The sequence below is a fragment of the Podarcis filfolensis genome (assembly GCF_964270895.1).
Source record: "Podarcis filfolensis genome assembly, chromosome: Z".
NCBI lineage: Eukaryota > Metazoa > Chordata > Lepidosauria > Squamata > Lacertidae > Podarcis > Podarcis filfolensis.
Window position 1 is genome coordinate 36,093,705 of NC_139617.1, and position 17,173 is coordinate 36,110,877.

At 50.5% G+C, this 17,173-nt stretch overlaps 1 protein-coding gene and 1 long non-coding RNA gene across 4 annotated transcripts in view; one reads left to right on the forward strand and one right to left on the reverse strand.

The window, feature by feature from the left end:
• LOC310754580 overlaps window positions 1–17,173 on the forward strand; it is a 49,136-nt gene that overhangs the window by 6,086 nt on the left and 25,877 nt on the right. The gene's annotated exons all lie outside the window — the stretch shown is intronic.
• The window catches only part of CCDC180 (coiled-coil domain containing 180), a 60,415-nt gene continuing 55,583 nt past the window's right edge, over window positions 12,342–17,173 (reverse strand). For all 3 annotated transcript variants that reach the window (XR_014543827.1, XM_083596250.1, XM_083596249.1), the window contains exon 38: window positions 12,342–12,837. Coding sequence is in view for 2 of the 3 variants with exons in the window: in XM_083596250.1 (XP_083452376.1) it covers window positions 12,706–12,837 (132 nt within the window). In the remaining variant the exon portion in view is untranslated. The remainder of the gene's footprint in view (window positions 12,838–17,173) is intronic.

Here is a 17,173-nt window from a genome sequence, read left to right on the forward strand (position 1 = left end):
AATGAAGACACCAACCAGAGCAAAATCAGAGCAAAACAGCAGCCAGTAGGCTTGGTCTTTATTAGCAAAGACTGTCGCGACAGGGCCCCCACCGCCCACGAGGTGAAGCAAGATGGAAGCCCCGAACAAAAGGAGACCATCACTTTTATTACTTGCTAATCCCCTTGGATACACCCTCAAATTACATCATATTTACATCATGATTACATAGAGAACAGGAGGAGTCAAGGGAGGAGTCGGGCAGGTAACTCGAGCATCTTCACACCTGGCGAATGCCCCCGTCCCCTTTACTAGTGGAGAAACAAAGGGAAGGGGCGCCGCTTCCTGCCCCCTGGAGGGAACCCGGTCATAGTCCTTTTGTTATGACTGAAGCCGAATACACGATCATATGCAGGCTATTGTGTCTTCCGTCGGTTGGCCGTCTAAGCCCATCAAGCCGGCTATCAAGGTGTTCAGGTCATCCGGGTGGAGCGCTGTGTACGTGCCTGCTCGGTCGGGGGATTATGGCTGGTTGGTATCAAGCCACCCCCCTTTGATAGTCCTTGTGATTTGGAGCCGAGTAAAAGTGGTCCGATGAAAATCCAAGGTACCGTTGATTTTTGGTGAATTTCCGAAGAAAGGGTTGTTGAAGTTCAAAGCACTTCCCAAATTTAGATACAATGTAGCAACATTTGATTAGATCAGTCACGGTCAATTGAGTCCGGAAACATTGTATTAGTGAGCTGTCAAAGTAGGGAAGCGGTGGATGCCGGCTGCAGTACCAGCGTAGCCGCCACTAGGGGCGCTGTTCGCTAACGCTGATTGGTCGAGACGGCAGCCGGCTGACCTCGAGTTCGTTCGCCCGGTCTACTGAAGGGAAATGCATGAAGGAAGATCGGGATTCTATATAGTTTTGTCAAAATAGCGCTTCCTTATTTACGGAAGGCTTTGTTTAAGGAAGACAGCCCTCTAAAGGGTCGTCTCCTGGATGGGGATAGGTGTGTGTGTGTGCGTGTGGTGCTTGTGCATTACAGGTGAGCGTGTGGAAAAGACGGGGGGGGGGTTTCCGGCCACAGTTCCCCCCTTCGGAGATAAGATTGCGAAGGTGCAAGACCGCGCAATCCTTCTCTCCGCACAAATCAATAAAAGTCTGACAAATCATACCTAGGACTTAGGCTCTGCGTGTTCTTCAGGGGTCCCATTTCGATGAGGGTTGATGAGGTCCTTGGGGCAGGCATGGATGTTCGCGGACGAAGAGCTGAAGCGCAAGAGCCGCAGTTTTGACAGCACATCGGGAAGCAGTGAATGGCGCAGCAAAAAACAGCAATGCAGATGGTAACAGTGATCAGAATCAGGAGTCCGTTTCCCATGAGTTGTTTTATCCACGCGGACCCCGGCAGCCAATTCCAGAACTGAGCATCCGACAGTCCCTCATGTTGAATGTCCTTTAGTTCATCTGTTAGTTTATGAATATTGTTGAGGTGTCCAGTAATATTTAGGGTTTGATCGGAGATGTATGTGCAGCATTCGGTTCCCACAAGGGCACATACTCCTCCGGTCGAAGCAAGAACATAGTCCAAAGCCAAGCGGTTCTGGATCGCCGTTTGTCTGACCTCTGTTAATTCCGTTAGGATAGATTGGGTGGCAGCATTTGACTCTTCCATAAAATTTAGGAGAATGTCCGTTAGCTTGAGAATGTCAACATGGTTGGAACCAGCCCCGTAGGCGGGAAAAAGGGCCCGGCCATAAGTTTCTCCATTGGCTGTCACGTCGGAGAGTTTCGACAAGTCCTTAGCCCTTTTGTTTCGCCTTCTTCCGGGAGGGAGATCGCGGGTGACTCGGATCCCAGGCAAGATCAGTCCGAGGTAGCAAGTTCCTTGGGAATGGGGGCTGGCCCATACATAGCCACGGTGGCCACATACCCAGAACAACCCTTGCAGGCACGAGTCTATACGACCGGTAAGGAAAGTGCGAAAGAAGCATTGGGAGACGGGGGAGGGGTCCCAGGAGTCGGGCAAACTCATAACGCGCCTCCACGCAGACAGCACGCTGGGATGGGTGGAGGGGTTGCCTTGTTGCCATAGGGTGATTCTGCCAGTCAAAGTAATATCAATGGTGTACTTACAGGTGCTCTCGCCAATGACTTTGTCTTTGCCGCTGAACTTCCGGCAGAGGTCGCCTTTAGTGGGTCCGTTGAGGTAGATGTACTGGTGGGTCAGATTCACAGCGGTCAGGTTCCAAGACCGTATGTCCGCGGAGAGATGTTGTTGCAGAGTAAGGGGTATTCCGAGGAATGGTATGCCACTGTGGAGGTGTGCGGGGGCATTGGCACAGATCCAGCAATTGTCCGTGGTAGTTTGTTTGGCAATTTGAGAGATTAGTTTTACGTAGGTATTTGAATGCCAGGTGGACAGAAGGTCATTATGGGTGGTGGGGTTTTCAGATATTGACAGTTCCCCCCTTTGTCGAGGTGCGGTCCCAGCAGGGTGAAGTGGATCTTGTCGGAGCAAGTAGGTGAGGTTTGTGGTCAAACCTCCGCATCTTTGTGGCCCGGTGGTATCCCATTGAGCTGGTGGTGCAGTGGAGTGATGCCAGCCTTCTAGGTATGCCTTGCCGTCCCAGGTGGCAGCGGTGCCAATGTCCCAAATGCAACAATATCGTCGGAGACAGACTCCCTGTAAGGTGGTGTGACGGGGGGCAGTGTCGACTCTTTGGCAATAGAAGCCGTAGATTAGGTGGTCTGTGGGGTGATTTTTGTCAGTATAGACCGACTCACCGCCACCATTGTCCAGAAGTGTCCAGTTAATTGTTTGTTGGGGGGTGCCGTCGGAAAAGGTTGTATAAGAGCCATTGATGCAGTGGGCGCGGTACCACGGGCCATCTCGGGTGAGGATGAGTTTTCCGAGTGGCGTGTAGGAGGTAGAGCGAATAAAGAGTTCCCAGGATTGGTGTGTAGCAAGAGTCGGTAGTACGGAGTGTCGGAGAAGGGTGCGGGTCTCAGGTAGACAGAAGTCGAAGTCCCCCAAGCGATCCAATGTTCCGGGTTTCACCATGTCAATAATCCCGAAATGAAGATATTTGTATTGAGTTTGTAATCCAGGGCATGATGCATGTGAGGCGGTGGTGGGATGGGAAAGAGTGGTTGCGATGAGGATGGAGAAGAGGAAGAGTTTGGGTGCGTTGGTGTCCATAGCGTGTCAGTTGGTGAAGCTGTCAGACGGGGCTGTCAAATGGAGCTGTCAGATGAAGCTGTCAAATGGAGCTGTCAAATAAAGCTGTCAGATGGAGCTGTCAGATGGAGCTGTCAAATGGAGCTGTCAAATGGAGCTGTCAGGTGGAGCTGTCAAATGGAGCTGTCAGATGGAGCTGTCAGATGGAGCTGTCAGATGGAGCTGTCAAATGGAGCTGTCAGATGAAGCTGTGGGGATTTTACGGAGTCGGAGGCGGATTGAAGGTTGCTCTGCGTTTTCTGTAGTCGTGATGAGTTCAGAAGACCAATGGGCGGGTGAAGTTGGTGGTTCGGGTCCGGTCTGTTGGGCCCGATTCGTGCCCCGATCAGGTCCGGTCTGTTGGGCCCGATTCGTGCCCCGATCAGGTCCGGTCTGTTGGGCCCGATTCGTGCCCCGATCAGGTCCGGTCTGTTGGGCCCGATTCGTGCCCCGATCAGGTCCGGTCTGTTGTTCCTCTGAGTCGGTATCGCCGTCCCCCGGTGTAGTTGGGGTGCAGTAGGGTGAGTCGTCCGTGGAAGGCTCGGGTGGCAACGCGGGCTTGCAGCGGGTATGGTGTATCCAAGCTGTCTTTTCCGCTACCTTAACAGAAGTTGGGGTGGTTAAAAGTACTTGGTAGGGGCCCTCCCAGGTGGGCTGCAGGGGTACCTTTTGATAGGTTTTGGCTAGTATCCAGTCACCTGGCTGGTATGGGTGAACATTCTCATCCAGTGGGATGTTCTGGCTTGCAGCTGCATATTTGTGAAGAAGGGTTAGTTGCTTCTGGAGTTGCGTTACATATTTGGTTAGTTCAGATTCACCGACCTCCAATTCTGAGGTAGGGAATTGAGTGTTGTATACGGGAGAGGGTCTGCCAAACAGTAATTCATATGGTGATAGTTTAAGGCTACCGCGGGGGCATGCCCTTAAATTATGTAGGACTAAGGGAAGAGCATTTAACCATTTAATCCCTGTGTCCGTACAGAGTTTTCCTAATTGGGACTTTAGTTGTTGGTTCATTCTCTCCACCTGCCCGGAAGAAGGGGGGTGGTATGGGGTATGGAGCTTCCATTTTACTCCTAGAGCGGTGGCTACCTGTTGAATTATATCGGATGTGAAATGTGAACCCCTGTCGCTGTCTATATGTCTGGGGACACCGAACCTTGGTATTATTTCTTGTAATAGGATCTTTGCGACTATCTGGGCAGTTGTTCTGCGGGTAGGGAAGCACTCTACCCACCCTGTTAATTGATCGATGATGACCAGAGCGTGTTTGTAGCCGTGGCAGGGGGGTAGATCTATGAAATCTACTTGGAGACTTTCGAAAGGGACGAAAGCCCATGGCCTGGCTCCCGGAGGGCACCTGGCGGCGTGTTTTGGGTTAAAGGCTTGGCAAGTATGGCAATTTTTGACGGCAGCTTTAGCAGCCTGGGTGAGCCCAGGGGCATACCAACAGCGCTGCATTGTATCAATAAGTTTGTCTCTTCCCCAATGTGTACGTTGGTGTAATATTCTCAAATGCTTGGGTACCCACAATCTGGGCATTATGAGTCTCTTGTCTGGGAAATACCAAACACCATTTTGTAAGTGGGCTCCTTGCTCTTCCCAACCTGTAATCTCTTCTGGGGTCGCTGTTCTGTACATCTCGGCAAAGTCTATATCTGATGGGACTTGGGGTCCTTGGAATTCGTTGTCTGTAGTGAGGGGTAGGAGGGCTGCTTCTTGCGCTGCCCGGTCGGCACATCGATTCCCTATGGAGACCTGGTCTCGCCCCTTAGTATGTGCTTTACAGTGGACTACCGCGATGGCTTCGGGTAGGTGTATGGAGTTCATAAGTCGCTGCACTAAGGGAGCGTGTGCAATTTGGGTACCGGCTGCCGTCAGGAAGCCTCTTTGTAACCAGATTTGGCCAGTGGCATGCACTAATCCAAAACAATACTTTGAGTCTGTGTAGATATTGATTCGTTGCCCTGCGCCTAATTCACAAGCTCTGATTAGGGCGATAAGTTCGGCGGCCTGTGCGCTGTATTTTGGGTGCACAGGTCGTGCCTCTAGGGTCTCGCTGTCAGTCACTACAGCATATCCAGTTTTCCGCTCGCCATCTACAATCTTGGAGCTTCCGTCAGTGTATAAAATGAGGTCGGGATTGGGTAAAGGGAGGTAGTCGAGGTCTTCTCGTGGTTTCTCCATATGGCGGACTATTTGTGAGCAGTCGTGGTGCGGGGTACCATCGTCGGGAAGGGGCAAGAGGGTTGCGGGGTTAAGCGTGTTCACTCTCCTTATGGTCACGTTAGACGGGCTCAGGAGGATGGCCTCGTATTTGTTTAAGCGTTGTATGGTGAAGCGTTGACACCCTTGTAAGCTAAGGAGGGTGGCGACAGCATGGGGAACGTTGACGGTTAAGTTGTGCCCCAGAACAGTCTCCTGTGCTTTCTCTAGGAGCAGTGCCGCTGCTGCTACTGCTCTAAGGCAACCCACATGCCCTAGTACAGTGGTGTCTAGTTGAAGGCTGTAGTAAGCGACGGGTCTGTTTTTTCCTTGAAAGGGTTGGGTAAGGACCCCGGAGGCTACCCCTTTGTTTTCGTGTACGTACAAGGAAAAGGGGAGCCTATAGTCTGGGAGTCCAAGGGCAGGTGAGGTCCTCAGTTCCCTTTTAATGGACTCAAAAGCCTCGAGTGCCTCTGCCGACCATCGAAGTTGGTCGGGGGAATCTTCGTGTGTCATTGCTGTAAGTGGCCGGGTGAATTCTCCATAGCGGGGAATCCATGCGCGGCAAAACCCGCTCATTCCGATGAAGCCCCGAAGTTGTCTTTTAGTTTTTGGCAGGGGTAATTTTGTTATTGCCTCGATTCTGTCTGTGGTTAGGGCACGAGTGCCCTCTCCTAGGATGTGGCCAAGATATTTGACTTCCTTTTTACAAAACTGTATCTTTTTTGGGGATACTTTGTGTCCCTTCTGTGCTAGTATGTTTAGGAGAGTTATAGTGTCGGTTTGGCAGGATTCGAAGTCTTGAGCACAGAGTAAGATGTCGTCTACGTAAAGCCTGAGAGCGGAGCCTTTTGGCAGTGTCACGTCAGCTAAATCTTGATGAAGTATAGATGAGAAGATTGCCGGGGACTCTACATATCCTTGGGGTAATCGAGTCCACGTTAGTTGTCCTGTCTGCCATGTAAAGGCGAATAGGAATTGGCTGTCTGGGTCTACGGGGATGCTGAAGAAAGCTGAGCATAGATCTATGACGGAGTATACCACAGTTCTCTCCGGAATCGTGCTCAAGAGGTGGTGTGGGTTAGCTACCACAGAGTGCCTGGGGATGACGAAGGCATTCACGAGCCTAAGGTCTTGTACTAAACGCCATTTGATGGGATTGGTATTTGGTTTCTTGACGGGGAGGAGGGGAGTGTTGCATGGGGAGGCGCATGGAACTAGAACTCCCATTTTCAGGAATTCATCGATCATCGGGGTCAACCCATCTATGGCCTCTTGAGGAAGGGGATATTGTTTGGTGCACGGGAAGGGTTGATCTTTCCTGTAGTTTACTTTTACCGGGGTTGCAGATTTTAAGAGTCCTACTGAGGTTGACTCAGTTCCCCATAGAGAAGGGGAGACACTATTTAAGAGTTCAGGCGGAAGGTCAATGGTGGGATTGTGGGCTTCTTGTAACATTCCTTGGAAGCCGAAGATGGATTCATTAGGCATGTGCAAATAGATTCCCTCTTGTCCGCATTGAATTGTAGCGTTTAATTTACAGAGCAGATCCCTACCCAAAAGGTTGACGGGGCTAGATGTGAGCAGGAAAGTATGTTTGACAGATAGGGGGCCGACGGAGACCCTTGCAGGTTTGGAAAGAGGGCAACTCCTGGGAATTCCATCCAGTCCCATTACGGTTCTGGTTTGTTCCCCGGGGGTCAGATGACTATTTGTTAGGGTGGAATAGGTAGCTCCAGTGTCCAGGAGGCAATCATAGGGTTGCCCGTCTATTTGCATGGTGCAAATAGGATCGGAGGAGGATAGTTGTAAGACGGGACAGAGAAAGGGGAAAGAGGCGGGATCTGCTTTTAATTGTCAATGCTCTTGATATTCTTGTACGGCCATTTCGCGAGCTGGGCTGACGGGGTTGGCGGCCGGTTTGAAGGGGTTGAGAGGATCCTGAGCGTGATTCCTGGGCCTTGGTTGTGGGGGAGCGAAGTTAGTTCGATGTTGCGTTTGGACCGTTGGTGGTAAATGTCCGTATGGAAGGTATGATTCCCTAGACTTGGGGTGTGACGGTTCGCGGTAGTCTGGTCTGTGTGGCCTCGGGTCTGTGTACTCGGGTCTTGTATTTTCTGGCAGGAGGGGGCAAAATCTCCTGACGTGTCCTACTTCCTCGCAGTTATAGCAGATACGCTTGTCTCGGTACTCTGGACCGTTTGGTTTGTTTCTATCCTTGTATGGTGGGACCCCTCCTGCATATGCTAATACCCTCGGAGAGTCGGGTTTTAAATCCTTTCTCCTCCGCTCGTCCCTCGAATTAAAGACGGATTTGGCGATGGAAAGGATTTCGCTAATGGTCTTTCCGTCGTATCCGAGGTGTGCGTTTAGGGCTTTTCTAATATCCGCTGTGGCTTGGTCTTTGAAGAAGCCTTTAACTATGACCTCATGTTGGGGGCTTTCTGGGTCTATACCACCCCAGGTTTTTATTGCAGAGACTAAACGGGAATAATAGTCGGACGGATGTTCCTCTGGTCCTTGAAGGACGGCTTGGACTTTAGTCCAATTTACGGTTCGCTGGCCAGCAGCTTTAATTCCATCTAGGATAGCCTTCTTGAAAATTTTTAGGGCCCATATGCCATCGGTGGAGTTGTAGTCCCATTCCGGGTCGTTAAGTAATGTCTGGGCAGTCAAGGGGGCCATGGAGGCAGGTCTATTTAATTGATAGTTTTCGCGGTTTAGAGCCTCTCCTGCCTTCGATAATATTTCTCTCTTCTCGGCCTCGTTGAAGAGGGCTCCGAGTAGCATGTGAACGTCTGCCCATGTGGGGTTGTGCGTGGAGAAGATGGTGGCCACCTGGCGGTGGCACTTATCGGGGTCGTCTCTCAAGGAGGGCATTTTGTCGGACCAGTTCATCAGGTCCGACGTAAGGAAAGGTTGATGTGTGAAGACCATGCGAGGCGGGTCTCCTTCTTTCACGGGGGGTATGGGCAATGCTCTTAAGGGAAATGCGCCCTCTACATCTCCGTTGAGTAATGTCTCCCTAGTCCGCGTTCGACTGGCAACCGGTCCATCTGACCCCCCATTAGAGTGTTGTCCGTTGGGAAGGGCCGGTACATCCAAAATAGGATGGTCCTCTCCTGTTTTTGAGGTGCCAGCGGAAAAGTCCGGCCGAGATACGGTCGCTTCCACTCGGGGTGGGGTAGTGACTGGGGAAGTGGTCGTGTCTTCTCCCGGTCCGGTGCTCCCCCCAGCGGGCCTCGCCCTGCCCTCCGGTAACTGCGGGGCTCTAGGTTCGGGGTAGTAGAAGGGGACAAGAGTCCTATCCAGTTGCTCTTCCTGAGCCCTGATTTCGTCATATGGGGGAGGTCGGGCTGTTTTTAAAACGGCCATTTGGCGGACGATATGCGTTTGCTGGTCCCTAAACAACTCGCGAGCCTCGACAAAGAGATTGAGGTAATAGATTTGGCGAGGCTTCTCGTCGGCCAGATAGGATTTAAGTGCTTGCATCTTCACAAGGTTGAAGGAACCATGCGGTGGCCATTGGGCAGGCGGTTCCAGATGATGGGTAAAAGCGACCCACGAGATGTTGCAGAGATCCCTCAGTCTGGATTTTGAGAGTCCCTTTCTCCCTCTCAATTCCTTCCAATTCAAAAGAACGAAATTCAGAGGGGTATCGGGGTCTTCCTCAGTACGGAAAGGCTTCGTGGAAGCCTTGCCGCCCTGAGGAGCCCAATCAGAGTGTTGGGAAGCGTGAGCTCCCATCTCTCTGATACACAAGGATGGGGTATTTCGCTAGCGGTGCACACTATAACAAACAAAGAACGAAAAAACAAGGGGGACGAGGGAGGGAGGAAGGATAGGGAGGGATAGAGAAAAAATAGTGTTTGGTCAGGGAAATAGTTATCTTATAGCATTAGGGATTTATTTCGTCAAAACGGCTCTATTTATTCCTACTTAAACTTGATCCTGTCTACCATTTAACTGTACTCAACATACTACTCTGGAACCTCAAACATTTGCCTTAAAGTCACGGGTCTCTCTCTCTACCCGATACCCAGTCACAATTTCTAAATTCTACCTCAGTACCATGCGCGCAACTAGTCCTAGTGTGGGGCCCCAATTCGTGAACCACCCCTCTAACCCCACGACAGCCTCCTGCCTAGCCTTTCGGACTAAGTTCGGAATTCCCTACTGAACGCTTGCGCAATGCAATGCCAGATCGGGGTCCGAGAAACAGATCAAGTTATGAAGGGAAGCAAATGACCTTGCGTTCTCACATACCCGGGTCATCCTCAACAAGAGTCGCCAGGCAGGAGGGGCGGCTTCATTTGCATATTTAGGACAGGGAGAGTGAGAGAGTATTTTGAAGGACGCCTCCGGACGACTCCGAGGGAGGGACGTCAGGGAAGACAGTAAAGAGCCACGCTTTCCCGGACTCAATTCCAAGACGGAAAACGGGGGAGAATAGGAGAGAATAAGGTCGGAAGGACCCCTCCGGACGACTCCGAGGGAGGGACGTCAGAGAAACAATAAAGGGCCACGCTTTCCCGGACTCAATTCCAAGACGGAAAACGGGGGAGAACAGGAGAGAGTATGAGAATTAGCGCTCTCGGGCGACTCCGAGGGGTAGCGCTGGAAACAAAGTACCACAATTTCCCCGGCCACGCTCCGAAAAGGAAATTGGGGGAGAGAAAGGGAAAGTGATAGGCATACCCGGACGACTCCGAGGGGTAACGCCGGAAAACAGTAAAGGGGTCACAATTTCCCCGGCCACATTCCGAAAGGGAAATTGGGAGAAAAGGGAAAGTTTTAGACGTACCCAGGCGACTCCGAGGGGTAATCGTCTGATAGTAAAGTTCCGCGACCTCCCTGGCCACACTCCGAGGGGGAGAATCGGGGGAGAAAAGAAGAGTGTTTAAGGCGCACCCGGACGACTCCGAGGGGTAACGCTAGAAATGAAAGAAGGAAAGTCTGGCTGTCGTGGAGACGTAACTTTACCTCCCCCCTCCCAGTGTGTTTTCTTCAAACCATACTCACGTTCGAAGATGTCCCCCGCAGATCCCGGGATCCTTTCCTTTAGCCGGCTTTACCTCGCCTTTGCTCTCCCTGGTTGGGCTTCTGGTGACGGTTGATTACCGCCCACAAAGAGGAGGCAGGGAGAGGAAGAAAAGGGATCCCTGAGCTAAAGATGCCCAGTGGCGCCCGATCCCCCTCTATCTCCCCTCTCACCTTTGCAGGAGAACCAAGTGTCCCTGAGCACGGTCGCCAAACTGTTAACGGAAACGCAGAGGGCTCTCTTGGACGAAATGAAGACACCAACCAGAGCAAAATCAGAGCAAAACAGCAGCCAGTAGGCTTGGTCTTTATTAGCAAAGACTGTCGCGACAGGGCCCCCACCGCCCACGAGGTGAAGCAAGATGGAAGCCCCGAACAAAAGGAGACCATCACTTTTATTACTTGCTAATCCCCTTGGATACACCCTCAAATTACATCATATTTACATCATGATTACATAGAGAACAGGAGGAGTCAAGGGAGGAGTCGGGCAGGTAACTCGAGCATCTTCACACCTGGCGAATGCCCCCGTCCCCTTTACTAGTGGAGAAACAAAGGGAAGGGGCGCCGCTTCCTGCCCCCTGGAGGGAACCCGGTCATAGTCCTTTTGTTATGACTGAAGCCGAATACACGATCATATGCAGGCTATTGTGTCTTCCGTCGGTTGGCCGTCTAAGCCCATCAAGCCGGCTATCAAGGTGTTCAGGTCATCCGGGTGGAGCGCTGTGTACGTGCCTGCTCGGTCGGGGGATTATGGCTGGTTGGTATCAAGCCACCCCCCTTTGATAGTCCTTGTGATTTGGAGCCGAGTAAAAGTGGTCCGATGAAAATCCAAGGTACCGTTGATTTTTGGTGAATTTCCGAAGAAAGGGTTGTTGAAGTTCAAAGCACTTCCCAAATTTAGATACAATGTAGCAACATTTGATTAGATCAGTCACGGTCAATTGAGTCCGGAAACATTGTATTAGTGAGCTGTCAAAGTAGGGAAGCGGTGGATGCCGGCTGCAGTACCAGCGTAGCCGCCACTAGGGGCGCTGTTCGCTAACGCTGATTGGTCGAGACGGCAGCCGGCTGACCTCGAGTTCGTTCGCCCGGTCTACTGAAGGGAAATGCATGAAGGAAGATCGGGATTCTATATAGTTTTGTCAAAATAGCGCTTCCTTATTTACGGAAGGCTTTGTTTAAGGAAGACAGCCCTCTAAAGGGTCGTCTCCTGGATGGGGATAGGTGTGTGTGTGTGCGTGTGGTGCTTGTGCATTACAGGTGAGCGTGTGGAAAAGACGGGGGGGGGGGTTTCCGGCCACAGTTTAAAGTCATAATTTCAAACTGATGTAGAAATATGGAGAACGGAATTTAAGATTAGAAAAATGAGAAACTGAGAGAAACTGACTGATTTGCCCATCCCTATGAAGGCTTTTCCTCTTCACTCCGTGTACTTTCATGGAGCAGGAAAGAGGTGATGAAACCGGAGAAACCCTCGACAGAAAAACACAAATCCTCTCCCACTTAATTCACATTTCCCAAAACAACTCACGAAATGAAACCTGACTCTCCTTCCAAATTCACTCTTTTCCAAATGCTGCAATGCAGTTCTCCAACCAAATAACATGTACTAAAATGTGTATATCAGGGGAAAGTGTGCATAAGGACTTCATATTGTTGGGCAAAAAGATACCTGCATTGCAGGGGGGTTGGACTAGATGATCCTCGTGGTCCCTTCCAGCTCTGCAATTCTATGATATTGGTGAAAATGACACAGTAAATATATTCTAGTAATTATTCAGGCCCATTAATTTCAATGGGTCACCTATGAGTAAGACTTACTTGGGCAGAATCCTGAGTATATTCAACAAAACTGTGTTAAAAAATGTGTATAAACGGAGAAACATGGACTAAAATGCTGACAAGTTTTCAGGAGAACTTTTTATTTTATGGTTCTTTTTTTGATGCTGAGAGGATTAGATTCTAAGCTTGCAAAAATGTGAAAATGACAGAGTCATCCATCCCTAGTAGACCCAGACATGCAGTCTGAGCTGATGTAAAGCAGCCTCTTTGTTCCTCTGGGAACCCTTCTGAGGTGTTGTCAAGAGTTTCAACTGATTGGCAGTTGATTCAAATTCCCATTTGCAATTCCTCACCAGTTAACCCAGGGTGTTAGAAAACAAGGACGCCTTGATTGCTAAATAATATATTTACTCAAGTGTGGGGGGGTGGATATATTGCTTACAGAGAGAGAAATGAGAACACGTGAAGGCAGAAGAGGGTGGCAGATTCATGCGTAGAGCTGCTTGATCTTCTGCACTGACTTCTTCCACCAGTCTGTCCAGTGCTGGGCCTTCATTAGAAGGGCTGTTTTCTCCTTTTTAATCCTGGCAAATTCCACCTCCAACAGTTCCTTGAATGCCTATGTGAGCAACACAACCCCAGAAAATGCAAAATAAGGACCAAAGAAATCCATATTTGCCTTTGGAAGCCTTGAAAGTCGCCACTGGAGAGGGAGTGGGGGAAACTGCATGGGAGGGGTGTTTCTAGGACAAAGGTGAAACAGTTGGGTTCCCTTGCCATTTTTACTATTGGATGCTGCGTGTTGTTTATGCAGTCTTGTTATATGTATAGTACTGAAATGTGTTTTTGGTATGTTGTCATGTTTGCTATTGTGGTGTTTTGTTATGCTATTCTGTAAGCTGTTTTAAGCATGCTTGAAGAGTGGCATGATGTCAAGGTCAGTAAGGCAAGACACTGGTGAGTATGCACTGGGGGAAGCGGGGCTGGAGTCTGACTCAGGAGAAGGGGGCAGTAGTCTGTGGTGACCTGTACTAGCCAGAATGCAAGAATTAGAGGCAGGGGAAGCTTCAGAGCTGGAGGAAGAGGCAGCCCAGGTGAAAGTGAAAGGTTGGGTGCTTCCCCTCCCTCCCCTGCACCACTGCCTCCCAGAACCAGAAGAGAATTGAAGCAGGAAGAGCAAAAGCAGCTTCCACACAGGTGTGGTCTCCAGCTACATGTGCACAGCCCATCAAGGGAAGGGACATAAGCTGGTGGAGGGGGGGGGAGTGTTCTCCAGATGCTGCAACTGCTCCATTGAGCACAAGACCTGGGAATAGCTGCCCAGATGCTAGACTGGTGTGCGTAGGTCTCCAGAGCTGTAGAAGCAACTGTTATTGTTATCTATGACAATAAATAAAGAATTAACTCTTTGTCATGTGCATTCTTTTGGCTGGGAAATGTCCTTGCCACATGCAAATAAAAGGAAGGAAGGAAGGAATCTATCTTTCTGTACTCACACCTAGGATGACTGAAGGATGGAGTTTAAAAAAACACAAAAACTCCCCCTAATTTCCATTAATGATTATGCACTCAGATTCCAGAGATGGAGCCCACATAAATCCTACTCAAGAGTTGTTGGCATCTATCTTTCTCAAGAGACAACAGAGTGCACCTCCAGGGCTGAAGTCAAACCACTGAAGAATTACAGCACCTGCTGTGGCCACAGAGACCAGTAACTCATAACTGTTGCCTCCTGTATTGTTTTTGCTGTGTTAGCAGCACCAAAATGACCTATCCTGAGCACAAGCCTAGGCAGTGTGTATGGAGGTCCTGAGCTGCCCGGATGACAAGACCCCCCTCTTGGCCTAGCTGATGTGGTCCAAAGGACAGCAGAGGAATATATTTGATACCAGCTTGGGTGCAGGAGTTTCCAGAAGGAGGTGTACAAGGCGCCATCTGACCGTCTTAGGGATTTCACTCTGGATTTGTGTAGGGTTTTCTTCTCCTAAACATGTTCCGCAGGCAATGGGTTCACATTCTTCCTTGGGATTTATTCCCAAAGCCTTTTTCACGAATGGGTACACGCAACTACCGATTTGCGCAGGGGTTACATTCCTGACCCCCGCCTGGTCTGTGTCATTCTGCCACTGCCCCATTCTTCCACCTTTTCTGACCACTTCCAGGTTGCTGTGCTGTGAGTGCGCAGTCGTGCATCAATTAGACACACATAAATTGGTTGCTGTCTGTATAGTCGAAAGGCAGCAGATGTTTAGGATCAGACTTTTCCTTCTCCAAGATGAGCAACCTTCCCAGGTTCACAAGCCTCATCTGCCCCTCACTTTTCTCTACAGTACATGCAGAAACCGCCTTCCTGACCATTGGACCCATTACTGGTCTTGTCCACTCAATCCACCAGCCTGCCTTCACATGCAGGGGAAGTTCCTAACTCCTAACTCAGGGTCTGAGATCCATTGGCTACTCACACTTAGTTTAGCTAGCCAATCGAAGCTGTTTACTGGTGTGTAGCTGCTATCTTGCGGCTTTACTCTTTTGTGCAGCCATTAACTGAAATAAATGGATCTTGGTTATGCTCATTAACTTCAGTGCATCAATTCTGATTAGGACTGAGTGGGGGACAACCCTAGGCATTATGTTTCTGGATTAATGCAATGTATACACACATACACCTGAAGGCAGCCCTGTTTAGGGAAGTTTTTAATGTTTGAAGTTTTATTCTGTTTAATATTCTGTTGGGAACCGCCCAGAGTGGCTGAGGAAACCCAGCCAGATGGGCGGGGTATAAATAATAAATAATTATCGGCGGCAGCAGGAGGCCGCATTAGCTAAAGTGGTGCTTCAGGTTAAGAACAGTTTCAGGTTAAGAATGGACCTCCAGAATGAATTAAGTACTTAACCCGAGGTACCACTGTATTACCGTATTTTTCGCTCTATAGGACACACCTTTTCCCCTCCAAAAATGAAGGGGAAATGTGTGTGCGTCCTATGGAGCGAATGCAGGCTTTCGCTGAAGCCTGGAGAGCGAGAGGGGTCGGTGCGCACTGACCCCTCTCGCCCTCCAGGCTTCAGGGATAGCCACCTGAATCCTCCGGAACACAGCGGGAGGCCCCGCTGTGCTCCGGAGGCTTTGGGTTCCTTTTGCTGAAGCCGGGAGAGCAAGAGAGAGGGGGAGGAGGAAGAGCGCCGTCCAGGTTCCCTATGCAGCCATCTCAGCCCCGTGCCTTGCCCCGGGCGGCAGCATCCCGGTGCCTCTTTCCTCCGCAGCTGCTCTGGCAGTGGCGGCAGCGCAGGCTACGGGGAGAAAGGAAGAGCGAGAGAGGGGGAGGAGGAGCGCCGTCCAGGTTCCCCGCGCAGCTGTCTCGGCCCCGTGCCTTGTCCCGGGCGGCAGCATCCCGGTGCCTTTTTCCTCCGCGGCTGCCGTAGCAGCGGCGGTGGGGTGGAGCGAGATGCACAGGCAGGACAGGCAGCGGCGGCCTGGGGAGTGCAGCGCGTCAGCCACCTCCCCTTTCTAGCCATTTATCGCTTCCTCCACGCTGCAGTTGAAAAGGTCGCTTTTTTAAAAAACAAACAAACCGCCTGCCGCCGGGAGCCCAGTAAAAAGTTGTTCGAGCTGACATTCTCCGCCCGCCCCCGTCCGGGCTGGGTGAGGCGGGCAAGTGGTGCGTCTCTCCCCCCCCCTTTCTGGAGCACACGGCCAATTTGGGAGGGAAGGGACGCTCTTCCGGGGTGGGGGATCCGCTCCTGGTTGCACCGCCGTTGCATTGGGGGAGGATGCAAACCTGAACGAGGAAGCAGATCCTGTGCGGGGCTGCACGGAGGAAAGGCTCGCTGCGTTGAAGGTTCCTATTGAACTCAATGGCGCTCGCGCTTAGTTCGCAGGGCCAGAGGGCAAGCCTCTCTGCTCTACTCAGAAGCAAGTCTCAGCAATGCTGAGGGAATCTCACTCCCAAGATAAGTGTGCTGGCTGTTGCAGCCTCAGGCGCAGCAATCCAACTGTAGCTGCACTTGATGGCACGCTTAGCTTACGTGGGAACGAAACCAAAATCAGGGACGGCGAAGCTGTGACATTCCAGGTGTTGCTGGGCTACAAATCCCATCACCGCTGGCTGATGGGAGCTGGAGCCCAACAATATATGGAGGGCTACATCCTCCCCACAACCTATATGTGGAAAAGAACTACGAAAAAGGGGGAGAGAGAGATACTAGGCTATCAGAGATCGCAAAGCTCTTGCAAACTATTTTTAGCTGAGCTGAGAACTGGTGGTATCAGGAAATCCTTAAACGTGCTCCTAAACCATGCAAGCAGCTTTAAATTTCACTTCTGCTTTTTCTTGAAATAAAGAGAAGCAGGACAAACTAAAAGGGATCTCTACACTGGTGGGACATTTAAATGTCTTGCTTTAGCCCTTTTGCAAAGAGGAATTTAAAATGCAGCATAGGTTTTTCTGGTGTTTTCTTTTTTTACCACCCTGGCATCTTTCATGTTTAATAAAAGTGTTCTTGGTGAAATATGGAAGGAAAAGAAAGCAGAGATGGAGAGCTGCGCAGTGCCTCTTCAGCCAAGTGGGAGGAGAAATGGAAGGGTTTCTCCTGCCGCTTCGCTGAAGGGGCACTGAGCAGAGAGGGGGATAATTTTTTTCCCCTTGTTCTCCCCCTCTAAAACAAGGTGCGTCCTGTGGTCGGGAGCGTCCTATAGTGCGAAAAATACGGTATATTGTACTCTGTGGATAGTCTCCAAAACTGGGAGAACTGGTCTTGGATGGAACACAAGGATAGAATGGTGAAGTTATTCTTTAATTACACCAGAGAGAGACTTGGAAGGGGCAGGCAGTGCAAGCTTTTGAACACCAGAGTTATGTGCTGGCTATAGGCTGTCCCAATCAACAGTCTCTAGTTGCAGCATTTTGCTGGAGCCTCTGAACCAGGCTGAAGGGTAGCACATTTACTTAACTGATGTT